Source organism: Eschrichtius robustus, chromosome 1 (genome assembly GCF_028021215.1).
Source record: "Eschrichtius robustus isolate mEscRob2 chromosome 1, mEscRob2.pri, whole genome shotgun sequence".
Taxonomy (NCBI): domain Eukaryota; kingdom Metazoa; phylum Chordata; class Mammalia; order Artiodactyla; family Eschrichtiidae; genus Eschrichtius; species Eschrichtius robustus.
This window is the reverse complement of record NC_090824.1, coordinates 97,216,140-97,229,246: the sequence shown is the minus strand read 5'-3', so window position 1 is coordinate 97,229,246 and position 13,107 is coordinate 97,216,140. Positions and strand designations below refer to the sequence as shown.

The 13,107-nt window shown below is 40.1% G+C and overlaps 1 protein-coding gene across 6 annotated transcripts in view; it reads left to right on the top strand.

The window, feature by feature from the left end:
- Positions 1-13,107, top strand: part of ATP8B4 (ATPase phospholipid transporting 8B4 (putative)) — a 315,749-nt gene that overhangs the window by 268,586 nt on the left and 34,056 nt on the right. For 5 of the 6 annotated variants that reach the window (XM_068551361.1, XM_068551368.1, XM_068551355.1 and 2 more), the window contains 3 exons: positions 3,094-3,241; positions 6,041-6,224; positions 6,910-7,133. The exons of the other annotated variant lie outside the window; for it this stretch is intronic. In XM_068551361.1, coding sequence (XP_068407462.1) covers positions 3,094-3,241; positions 6,041-6,224; positions 6,910-7,133 — 556 coding nt within the window. The remainder of the gene's footprint in view (positions 1-3,093; positions 3,242-6,040; positions 6,225-6,909; positions 7,134-13,107) is intronic. 6 annotated transcript variants of the gene reach the window in all.

Here is a 13,107-nt window from a genome sequence, read left to right as displayed (position 1 = left end):
AAGGCGAACAACACGTTGTCCGTAAATTCATACGGATTCTTTTTAAACATTATGCAGGCCAAACAAAATGCACCTTGTTCCTAATTCCCAATTTCTAGTCACCCTGGCAAAATGTTTTAGTAAGTTTAGTTTCTATCATAAATTGTTAAATTTTAGAGTACTCAGTAATATTGGAGACCTTCCAGTACAGCCTGGTACAGCTGCCCGAGTTTTCATAATGGTATCAACCAGTGTGATTCGCTGGTATCATTCCCCTAGATTCTAATAAAGATACCGCTTCAGGGGTTGAGTATCTTATAGGTCACACAGTTAATAAGGGATGAAACTCGGGCTTGACATCAAAATTTCATGTACTTTCTCCCTTTCTCTACTGTTGGCAGGGTACTCTTTTCCCCTAACTGGTGCTCTAGCACTATGCCTTTTTCCCAACCTAGAGGCAGCCTGTAGCTAACTACGTGTAAACCTTTTGGTGCAGTAGACAGAGCACTAGGAATTTGAACACCGGGGTTCTCGCCTGGGTCTGTAACTGACTAATCAACTGGCTAGAGGTCAGATAACTCAACTGTGGGCATATGAGATATCAGAGGCAGACCTTGGGCCTGAAGCCAGATCTCCAGGTTTCAAGCCCAATGCTCATATCAAAGTCAAAATTGTATTCGTCTAATCATGACGTCATGGTTTCATTCTATTTTCTAACAGGTCATTTTAAGGTTTGAATATAGAGCGCCTTAAGAAGACTGACAAAATGACTCTTTCTCCTACCATCTCTTTTCTTTATAGATTGCATGTAAGCCAACGTGGGCCTAACTGTGCTTTGCTGTGTTTGTGGTGGCATGGGGCTGTGAATGCCAAAGTTGCCTCAACCGATAATGCCTTTCTGCATGCCAACATTGTAACAGACTGCCCTTCATTACAGAGCTTGGAAAAATCAGGCACTCTTCTGTTTTAGCATTTGTTACTTGTATTCTGTAGTAAAGCATTGTGTATCATGCCTGCAAAAATGTATAGTTCATATTCCACGAAGGGAGTTATGTGTCGCTTTTTCCCTCCTAATAAATTGTTTGGCGAGGACCAGCTGGTGTTTGAAGAGCTAAGTTCCAGGAAGAAAAAGAAATGACAGCTATAGAGCATGGGCAAAGGGCTGGCCTGTGTGGAGGGAGTGCGGTGGGAATTTAAGCAGAGCCGGAAACACTGTCCCTTTTCTGCCCGGAAAAGGGTTCATGTGAGATGTTAGGAAGACAGTTTAGGGGAAAAAAATCCTAAGTAAATAGAATTTCAGCCAATACTTTGATGAACTTCACCCTTCTTTGGAATGTTTTCATTCTCTGGGGGAAAACAGAGTTTGAGTCATTTATACAGCAAGTGAGAACTTTACTGAAAAGGAAACTTCAGGAGATGTTTGCCCTTTGGTGCTTTCTGAGGACCTAATTTATGAGCTCTGCAACACTGTCAGAGAAATGTTCATTTTGGAGGAACTTGTCTCTCTTGCTTTCTTTATTATATGGCCTGTAAATTTTCATGACTGTGAGGAGGATTCCCTGACATGATTATCTGATGCAAAAGCCTTGCATCTCCCACTTAAAACAATGATTTTTCATGTCTGTTCTCCCTCCCGCTCCCCTCCTTAACTCCCTAAACTTCACACATAGCACTCTGACTTTATAAATCTTTTTCTTTGATTCTGCAAACTGATTGCTAAAACATATAATATCATCATCCCTGGAGCCAAGGGCATGTAACCTTTGGGTTCTCTGGGTTCCTAAATGCAGGATGTGATTTTGGTCCTGGACAGCAGAAGGAGATGTTGAGCCAGAAGATGTGTTTTTTTTTTTTTTTTAAAACTTAACTTGTAAACAATTAGTGTTACATTTTCAAATAATTAGAAAGCTGAGGGCTAAAATGATTGTTTTTGTAATGTGAACATTCTCTTCTTTCAGAGGAGCCACAGCAAAAAAACATTTAAATAAATGCTTTCTACATAAGATGGGTCTTTGGGGAACCATTTCATTTTGCTGTAAGACAAAACATCCATTTTCTGGCCTGTCTCTCACTCCCCATTCTGTCCTGGGCACTTGTTTTGTATATGCTAGTTGTGGCCTAAAGTGTTGGTGGCTGGCTTTGGCACTCAACTTCCGGAGCGCCGACTGTGTAGTTCCCTGGTTGTGATCGAAAGTTCTAGCAATCATGTCAGCTTGCCCTATGTTACTTCAGAGCCTGTCATCCAAGGGGTTCGGAGAGGAAATTTTCCTTCCTTTAAAGGCATTGTCTTTGCATTTTGAAGAGAAGAATAAAATGCCACTTCTAACGGTGTTAAGTCACCGTAGAATCTTCCTCTTAAACAGCAGAGATGGTTGAGTTGTGGGCAGGGTTGTTCTAGTGCTGATTAGATCTAGGACACTGGAGAGAGTTTCCATTTGGAACTACCCTCTACACTTTGGTGTCTGTAGTTTCTTTCCCAGAAGATTTATTCTATTGTTTCAGCTGATGAGTACAATTTTCACTTAAAATATTCCATTATGTTATAATGACTATGCCAATTCAGTAAATGCCATTATTTGTTTTTATTGTCAAATTTCTAAAAGATGTGCTTCTCAGAAGACTGCCGTTTTAAGTTGGATCATATTACATTGTTCTACAAGTTGATTAATTTATTTTATATACAGAATTCCCTGGAATTCCTAGAAGATTTCATCAGTTGTCTTTAGTCTTTCCCTTTGCGTTGTTTAACAACATCAGGTGCCAGATCAGTGGTTCTTAAGTCCATGAAGTTCAGGTAACCTTACATATCAAATTTATCAAGAGCCCCTAGTTCAAGCCAGCTCAGGATGATGATTTAGCTTTTAGGTAATTTAAAACGTTCGAGATGATTCTGTTTTCCTTATGTTTACCCTCCTACTTCCTGGAATTTGCAAATTTGCTATGGTATCCTCATCACAAAGAATTATCCAGCTAGCTTACTGAAACTGTATCTCATGCAGCAGTCTGTCTGAGTAGTGATGAAATGAATTTACCTCTAGGCCAGTCTCTCCTTAGAGTTAATAGGTATGCTCTGTATACTTTGTTATGATTTGCCTTCCTCCCCTCTCCTTTAAGGAAAGCAAAGGAAAATTTGTTTGGACAAAACAGAAGTTTTTCCAATGGCCATGTAGTTTTTGAAAAAAAGCAGCCGCTGGAGTTGGACTCAGTTGTAGAAGAAACCGTAACAGGGGATTATGCCTTAATCATAAATGGCCACAGTTTGGTGAGTTCGTTTAAGGCTTTTTTGTTTCTTTTTCTCCACCCCAATAATCATTTCTTTTGTGCTGTCATAATGAAATCTTCTTTTGTGTATTCAAAACAAATGACACTACTAGAAATAGGGCATATGCACTGATTTCCTGTTTGCAAAGGAAAGGGAAACTTCTAATATATATTTCATACATTATTGCTTGAACCACCACAGTGAAGGGGAGGATCTGAAGAAATACTGAATTCAGAGGATATCAATCTTGTCTAAATGACTACAGACCATTTAGCAGTACTGTTTAAGTGCTTTTCTGAGGGACAGTGTCACAGCTCCCTGTTGTTTAATTAAAATAATGCAACTGGATGGATGTATTGCAATTATTGCTCTTGCTAATGTTTGTGATTTGCAGAGCACAACCTGACCTTCATATAATTACCACACCAAATTATTGCCATTAAGATACCTCTAGTGGTTTTTCTAAATAGCAGTATTTTAGAGCGATGCCAAACAATTTGCTTTGATTAGGAAATCTGGTTCTTGTCGTAATAGAATAAACTTGCATTGTACTTTTAATGTAGTTCAGGTTCCAAATCTTGAACAAATATCAAAAGCTCTTCTGAGTTTCTAATTTAGAAAACAAAAGCTCTGATTGTACTCCAGTGAAATTATCATTTATACGCACAAAGAGCTAATCTCACATCTTTCTCCGGCTTTGATGATCATTTTTCACTTTTTGGAGTTTGGAAAATAAACGTATCTTCTTATAGACAGTTTCTTAGAGGACAAGAGAAGTTGGAAATGAATATATTGTATTTCCCCCCTTGTGATCAGCTGTCTGTTAGCTCTTAGTGCTTAGAGCGTTATCCAGCTGGATTCCAGACGTAATGATGTGTTGCCTTCTACACCATGGAAAGTTACAGAGCTCAGTTGCAGGCCAAGCTTAGTTGAAAGTTTGTCCAGATGACACGAACTTCTCCTTTGCACAAATGAGCAGCAACTGAAAATTCTAAGCCTGTCAGCTGGGACTTAGAGCTGGTGGTCTTCGAGCTGAATTGCCCAGGGACCAACCACAATAGGGAAAGGGTCCCTAATGACTTGTGCTTTGACTTTCCCTCAGGCTCAAAGAGGCCAGTGTGTGGGCGGTTAGAGTACTAAGGTGATAACACACATGATTCTCTCTCTGTCTCTAAATCTGTTGAAAGAAAGAGCTAAGATAGACACTCTTCAAGAACCCCCTCAGCTTCAAAGCCTGAAGCTTATGAAACCATGAAATGTCATTTTTAATTTAAGGAGAATTGACTGTGTTTCTGCTAGTATGGTCAGAAGTTTTTTTAAAAAATCATGATTCCAATTTGCTCAAATCTTGATGCTTTGCAGAATGTAATTGGGTCTTTCTTTCTCACAGTCTGTGTCTAGGTTTTTCACTTGTTGATAATAAAGAAAAAAGAAAAGAGAGAGATGGGAACCATTCTGAGCAAGACAGCCAGTTATACGCTTTCTTTTTCAGAGAGGGTAATTATATTTGAGAAAGCTAACTCACAATTTCCCCTAAGAATTGTAGGCTTTGACATGAGAATTTTCTACATTAGAGTCATGTTTTTATACTCATTCACCCATCCTTCCATTCATCCCATTAACATTCATTAAGCATGCCCAGGTCACCGTGCTAGAGCCTGAGGATAAGGATGTGAAGAGAACACAGTCCTTGTTTTAGGGATTGTCATATGGTGAGAGCTAATCTCACAGTGGTATGACAAATACTACAAGGAGGAATGGACACAGTGCTTTGAGAGCATAGAGGCAAAGCAGCACATTGAGTTCCTCATGGGAAAATCAGGGAAGACTTCCTGGAGGAAGTGATGTTTTCAGGTAGAGGAGACAGCAAGTGCAAAGGCACAAAGGCAAGAAAGAACCTGCCAAATTATGGAAGCAAGCAACTTGGCCTGACAGGAGTAAAGAATAAACCTGAAGGTGGTGGTAGAAGACAGACTCAAAAGGAATATAAGGGCCAGAGTGTGAATGGGCTGTGAACATCTTGCTAAAGATTCATTCAAAGATAATGATGAGTCAAAATTTAGGTGGATTCCTGTTTTCTCTTAATGTGTTTATTAAATAATGTAGAGATGTTTTCTAGAAAAAAATTGTAGTTAATTGCAAAGGATTATGTTCTCTTTTTCAGTCCTTCTTTGGTATGTCTAAAGGCTCTGATGTATTTGGAGAAGTGCAAGGGTGTAAATGGTTGGGGAACCCTGTCTGAGAAACAGGTTGCATGCCACCCTTTGCACAGGCCTCTCTTGATTTCAGACACTATGTTCTTCAAGGGCTAATCACCAGATCATCTGCTTCTCATTTGCTCTCACATTAACAACCACAACAAAAAACACTAAATATACAAAACAACAGTGCAAAGGAAACAAAAATGTCATCATGTAGAACAAACAAATCATCATTTTGTAGTTCATTCTAAACTTGGTGAGGTGACGGATTGGTTCTGTCCTTTGCTTTTCCTTATTTTAGTGGATTCCGGACCTTTTCCGGCATTCAACTGTATCTCTCCAATGCAGCACGATAATGCATCAAGGAAGACACACAGGGCACTGCGTCTTTTACTTTTATGGTAAAATTCCTTGGCACTAAGTAGGAGTTCAATACTCTTTTCTTTTGTTGTTTGTGTGGCCCTGAGTCAACAATGACTTGTTGAAGTGAATTAAACTGTTTAGAAATCAGCTGAGAAACAAGAAATCTGCTTCCCAAATGACATCTCTCATTTATTATTTCTCGTTCTATTGTGGATTTTAAAAAAAAATAACCTAGGCCCATGCTCTAGAAAATGATGTCAAGAACGATCTTCTAGAACTTGCCTGCATGTGCAAGACTGTGGTTTGCTGCCGAGTCACCCCTCTCCAGAAAGCTCAAGTAGTAGAGCTGGTGAAGAAGCACAGAAATGCTGTAACTTTGGCCATAGGCGATGGAGCCAATGACGTCAGCATGATCAAAAGTAAGGGGACATTTGCTCAATGGGGCGTGCTGCAGACCTGGAGCTCCCAGGTTCAGCACTTGGCAATATGTAATGGAGATTGCATTGCAATCTAATTTTCCCAGTGTTTCTGAAATGAATACTTTTAGGGCTCAATTCATCCACCATTATTAGCATTCATTAAAAAAAAAAAAAAGGAAAACACCTTGTCTTTAATTAAATCATTTATGTATTGGTCACTGTTTGGAGAAACAAGTAGCTATGGTGTAGAGGAATGAACATTACATACACAGTCCCAACACTAAGGTTTAGTCCCAGCTTTGCCACTTACGAATTGTAAAACTTTGTTCAAGTTACTGAACTTGCTGAGCCAATTTTCTCTTTTGTAAAACTAGGATAAATACCTATCATGAGTGTTTCATGAGATAATGTATGGGAAAAATTATAACTGCTATGGGTTTCTGTGAATAAATAATAACATACAAGAAGAGTGATAGGGGAATTCCCTGGCGGTCCAGTGGTTAAGACTTGGCACTTCCACTGCTGGGGGCCCGGGTTTGATCCCTGATCGGGGAATTAAGATCCCGCAAGCTGAGTGGCATGGCCAAAAAATAAAAAAATAAATTAAAAAAAGAGGAGGGATAGGTTCCCCAAAGAGGTTGTGTCTTTGTTTGGGGAGTGAAACTGAACCTCTTCTCCTTTGTAGGTGCTCACATTGGCGTCGGCATCAGCGGCCAGGAAGGACTGCAGGCAGTCCTAGCCAGCGACTACGCATTTGCACGGTTTAGATACCTCCAGAGGCTTCTCCTTGTTCATGGAAGGTGGTCCTATTTCCGAATGTGCAAATTCTTATGCTATTTCTTCTATAAGAATTTTGCATTCACACTTGTGCATTTCTGGTTTGGTTTCTTCTGTGGTTTCTCAGCCCAGGTTGGTAAAAAAGTTTCTTTCTTTTATACGATCCCCTGGATTGTAGATGACTGTTATACATGGCTCTTTACTAATCCGTAGAGATCATTTTTATATGTCTAATATAAATGACAGTGTGACAAATTATGTAATTGATAGTTGACTTGAGCTTTGAACCCAAGAAGAATATATATTTAGCTAGAGTTTTATTTTTTGCTTATTTACATAGTAACTAATGATGACTCCTTCCTACGCATTTTAAAGTTTTTATTGAAATTTTGGGTATGATGACAGGTAAGCTTGATGCAGAGTTTTAATTCAGAATCTGAGAAACACTAATAAGAAAAGTTGAGGCATATCTGTTGGAAAGATGATCACTCACCCAACACACTGAATGTAAATATTTTAAATCAGGGGAAGGAATTGCTACCCTGACCTCAAGGCTGTTTGACAGCAATTCATCAGCTAAAAATTGATCCATAGATTATATTGGTAGCAAGGAAGAAAAATTAGCAAATTCGTAAATTAAGATTCTATTTTTATATCTACTTTTAGACATTTTAAAGGTTACTTAACCCCATATCTTGGATATCAGGAAAGTTTTGACCCTGGGTATCAACTGTGAAATGTAAGACTCATAGCATTTAAATATATTTATGAATAAAAAATGGCATCAATATTTTAAACAACAGCAACAAAAGAAAAAGGTTGTCCTTGAGAATAAAATGGTAACCATAACTGTCATTAGAGATTTCTTCAATTGTTCTTCCTTCCTCTTGTTTTAGTTACTGGTTTCAATGATATACATGGAGCTAATTTTTTCAATTATTTTATTCCAGAAAAATTGAGTATGAATTAAATCTTGGCATTTTATGTTATCTTAAATGTGCCAAGGGAGATTAGCAAATCCTTTTTGTAATGAAAATAGGTTTTGTACATTTCCCCCTTTTTCTGAGAAGTTGAGATTTCCTAAAGGCACATCCATACCCATTTCTAATTTTCTCTTTTAAGAATAACATTCCCCAAACTAAAAGCAGATTCTGTTGATATTTTTGTTGGTATTTTTGGTAATATCTAGACAGTTGAAGTAAAGCAAAGTCTTGATTTTAGTTTCTCAGAAATAAAAGTTTTCTTAGCGCCGCTTCAGAGAAGGCACTGGGGTGAGGATATTTACCTGCTCACGGTCCCAGCTTAGTCCAACAAAGACAAGCATGGGAATGCGGCCTGTGCCCTCCTAGGCTGTTGACTTTTCCTCCACATGAGAATACAGCAAGGCTGTTTGCTAAGTGGTGTTTTTGAGAGATCCAGTTTTCATATTGTAAAAGTTTGGGGCTTTTGACAGATCACAAAACACAGAAGAGATGCCTTAACCCTTATTTAGAGCTTTTAGGACACAGAGGAGTAGTTAGTGGTTTGAATGGGCAGACACACCAAGCTTGGACAGGCAAGTTTACTGCCAAAGTTGTCTTTGTTAAAACTATGAAGTTGAAATGAATGTTCAGTGACTTCTAATCTCTACATTTAGGTGATTTTCTGCTCTGCTTTCAGGATCTGATAAAACTGGTCAGAGTCAAATGTTAAGCAACTAGATTTTTAATCTTCTCAACAGTATTTTCAGTTTAAAAGAGAACAGCAAGGGAGAACAATGATTGCTCCAAAGACATGAGTATCTGATATAAACTCAGCTATAAGACACACCACCTGGCTGTAATTAGCTTTCTTAAATGTTTGATTTAATTGAGCATGTTTCTTTTCTGTGTTCTTTTCTTCTTCGTTTTATTATTTATTATTATTTTATTATTTACACTGAAAACTAGTTCATCGCACAATCTTCATTTGAATCCATTGTCAGTCCTAAATGGGCCTCTGTGTTCTTCCTCATGCTAGTGAGTTGAGCTGGACCAGTGGTTCTCAAGCTTTAATGCGCGTGGGAATCACCTGAAAGGCTTCTGAAGCACAGCTCCCCGGGCCCCACCTGACTTTCTGATTCAGTAGGTCTGAGGCAGAGCTCCCAAATTTGCATTTTTAACAAGTTCCGTGTAGATGCTGATGTTGCAAGTGGGGTACCATACTTTGAAACCATTGGGGCTGGCCAATATAGAAGAAAATCTGAAGGTATCCTTTTTGAACCCAGAGCCTGGAGTGAAATCCAACCTGCTGACTTTTCATTTTGTCCACTCTGGACTCTACTCACCTTTTCTGAGGCAGAGGGGCCAGTTAAGCAAACAGCTTTTCCCCCCAAAAGAATTGTTCCAGAGGGCTTAGAATCTTCTTATCAACCCTGCCAAAGCCATGGCCCCTGAGGCTTATACATGCACTAAGACAAGGTCAGGAGAAAAATGGGTATCTGTTTCAGGGGAGAGGGTTTCTTTTCCTAATTCACCCAGTCTCTTATGATTTTATGTAGCTTAACCCTGAGCTTCTCAAGGAAAGGAAGCACATCTGAGTCATCCATACAGCCTATAGTCTTGAACGGCGCCTGGCATATAGAAGGCGTATAGCCATTTCAATGTTGTTGGTTGTTTCTAGAGTCCTTTCCTGTGCTTGCTTGAGGTAGATCCAGCAAGGAGAGTCCTTCCAACATGCGTCCAGTCACTCCTGCAGGTGCCACTTACTCTACCTGCACCAAGGGCCATCTCTACAGGCTTTGCATCTGGTCTGTGTAAATGTGTGCAGACTGACCAGCACTGTGGGCTCAGTGTCTTAAGATCTTAGTGTGATTATGGCATTGATTCCAGAAAGTAGAAAGATGTCTTTTTTCAGTGGTGTTAATATGAATATATGATGGCTAATTGGACCACAAGTGATACATTTCTTATATATAGCTTCATTCTAGGAAAGACATAGAGTGGATTTTCCTTGGTTTATTTTGCTTTGGCTAGGTCTTGGCTGATTTAAATAAGCCAATAATCCTCTTTAAGGAGGGGAGGAGTCACCACGTAAGACCAATTGGGCTACTGAGTAGAAATCTTGGACTGCTACCCATTTTGCCCTAATTTTTATGATGATATGATCAAATTGAGACTTAGATTTATACTTACTGGACAGGATCCCTGAATCCTACTATTTTAGGCTTTCATTCATTCAGTGAATATTTACTAAGCCCTTGTATGTGTCAGACTGTGATGCCTGCTGGAACTTATATCTCAGGTACGGAAAGGGATGTCTAAGAGGTGCATTCTTCGTGGACATGGCAAAATGTGATCTCATAAATTTTACTAGCTGTCCACATTGTGGAGAATTGAAGGTTTTATTTCCAGGATTTTCATAAAAGTAGATAGGCTTGTCAGGAGAGTGGCAAGTAGTAATTTGTTATTGTCTGTTGGAGAAGAATAGGCAGCAAGTCAATGACAGTGCCCATGTAATGGCATAAACGTTTTGATGTCATCTGCTATGTGGAATCATGATATTGCTGACACCAACAAGTAGGGATAAAAGCAAATTGCAAGTATAGCTAACACTTAGAGAGCACTTACTATGTGCTGGGCATTGTTTAAATGTTTTGACTGTATTAGCTCAATACTTATAATAACCATATGAAGTAGGTTTTTTAATTGTGGTCTATGTCAGTTTTTAAAAAATAATTTAAAAATATTTTTAATTGTGGTAAAAAACATAAACATAAAATTTACTGTCTTAACCATTTTTAAGTGTACAGTTCAGTAGTATTAAGTACATTCACGTTGTTGTACAACAGATCTCCAGAATTTTTTCATCCTGTAAAACTGAAACTCTATATCCATTGAAAAACAGCTCCCCATTTCCCTCTGTCTCCAGCCTGTGGAAATCACCACCATTCTACTTTCTATTTGTTTGAGTTTGGATAATTTAACATGACTTATGTTCTAGTTTACTGATTCTTTCTTCTACTTGGTTGAGTCTGTTATTGATGCTCTTTTTTGCTTTCTTCTCTCATTGTATTCTTCAGCTGTAAGATTTCTATTTGTTTGTTTTGATGATTTCTATTTCTTTGTTGAACTTCTCATTTTGTTTATGCATTGTTTTCTTAATTTTAGTTGCCCGTGTATTCTTATAGTTCACTGAAATTCTTTAAGAGGATTATTGTGAATTCCTTGTCAGGCAGTTCATAGATGTCCTGCAGCTTGGGGTACTTGATGGGTCAGCTGGCAGCATCTGTGGGCAGTGGGGTTTGCTGTCAGGGTCTCTAGCTGGGGGAAGTCACTGCCTATGCTCTGAGGTCAGGGGGCTGCTGCAGGCTGTGCTCTGTGATTGCTCACAGTAGATGACATTTCAGGCTGTGCTTTCTGACCAGATGGTGCTCACGGCTGGATTCTTTGTGTATGCAGGGCCACAGGCAGGGCTTTAAGGTTGGATGGGACCTCAGGCTGTGCTCTGTGATAAGGTGGGACCAAAGGGTGTGTCCCAAAGTTGGACTGGGTCCCTGTCTGGGCTCCTGCATCAGATGGGACCCACAGACTACGCTCCATGATTGGGTGGGCTCACTGGCTGAGCTCCCTGACTGGGCTGGGCTATAGGCAGCATTTAGCAATTGGGCAGTTCTGTATGCTGGGCTCTGCTTCAGGGTGGGGCTGTAGACTGGGTTTCTCGACTGGGTGGTACCATAGGCTGGGCTTTGAGGCTACCCAGGGTCACTGTTGAGGCTACCCAGGGTCACTCTTCTGACTCCCTGGTTATATGAGACCAGAGGCTATACTTAAGAGTTGGGTAGGCCTTCTGGCCTGGGGCTCTGTATAAGCAGGGCTGTAGCATGGAGGGCTCCCTGGCTACCTGGGTTCACTGGCCAGGCTTCCTGGTTGGGTAGGACTGCGGGCTATACTCAGCAGGTTGTGAATTTTCTTCTCTGCCTAGGTGGGGCCACAGAACAGTCTCCACAGCAAATATAGCTTGTTGACTGGGTACCCATATCAGGCAGAACTGCCTGGACCAAACAAAGTCCTTGGCCAGAAAGGGCTACTGGCTCAGCTCTGCAGATGGGCAGAGCCCCTGGCTGGCATCTCTGCTTCAGTGCTGCTGAGTGCTGATTGCTGTAAGCCCCGTCCCCCCCCTTATCTGTCTGTATCTGATCCACTTTGGGTTCTCTCTCTCCCAGTGGAGAAACCATAGGCCCAGAGGGGCCCTTTTGGTGCAGTGCTGTACCGGCCTGGGGGAGGGGTGACACAGTCAGGGTATAGTTGCTCCTCCTTCCCTTCTAATGTGATGCTTCTCAGTCTCTGTGATCCAACAGGGCACTTCAGCTTCAACCCCCAGTTCTGGGATTTTCACAGTGGTGTCTTGTCTGTGGATAGTTGCTAGGTGGTCTTCTTGTGAGGGGGACTGAAGCTGGGAATGACCTATGCTGCCATCTTGACGACATCATTCCTGAAGTCTCTTTTTTTCCAGAGAGCATTTGTGTGGCATCTGCCAGTTCCCTGGGGATACTACCTATCTGAGATCTTTCTCTCTGTTCCAGGATTTTTTTGAATTTGGAATGTAAACTCTGGTGAATACCATTTGAGAGTCAAGTTTTCAGGAGAAATTTTTTTGTCTCTCCCTTTAGCTAGTTCCAAGGATGACACAGGCAAGTTTCCTTGCAGTCCCTTTCTGCATAAAGATTTGTGTCTCCTTTACTCTCACACTAAAGATTCAGCCCTTTGCTGCCTTAGTGTTATGAGAATGTTAGATTCCCCATTTGGTCTAATCTTGGCATCAATAATGGTGTTTCTTAGAATAAATAGTGTCTCAGAGTCAATGATATTTGGTATTATTACCCAAACTCACGTGGCATGGAACCTTGTTTTCCCCAAGCAACATGCATAAAGTCCTACAGAACTATATAGTACCATATAGAACCCACTTAGGGAAATTCTGGATTGGATGTCTCTGACAGTTTCAAAACTATTTATCCTAGTTTCAATGTTTTGAGGCAGTAAAATGTACAAAGGACAAAATGGTGCTAAGAATATTATTCCCAGAAGAACAGGCTATTTATGTTCCTCTCTTTCAAAAACTTCCATTTTCTTAATTAAATCTAGTC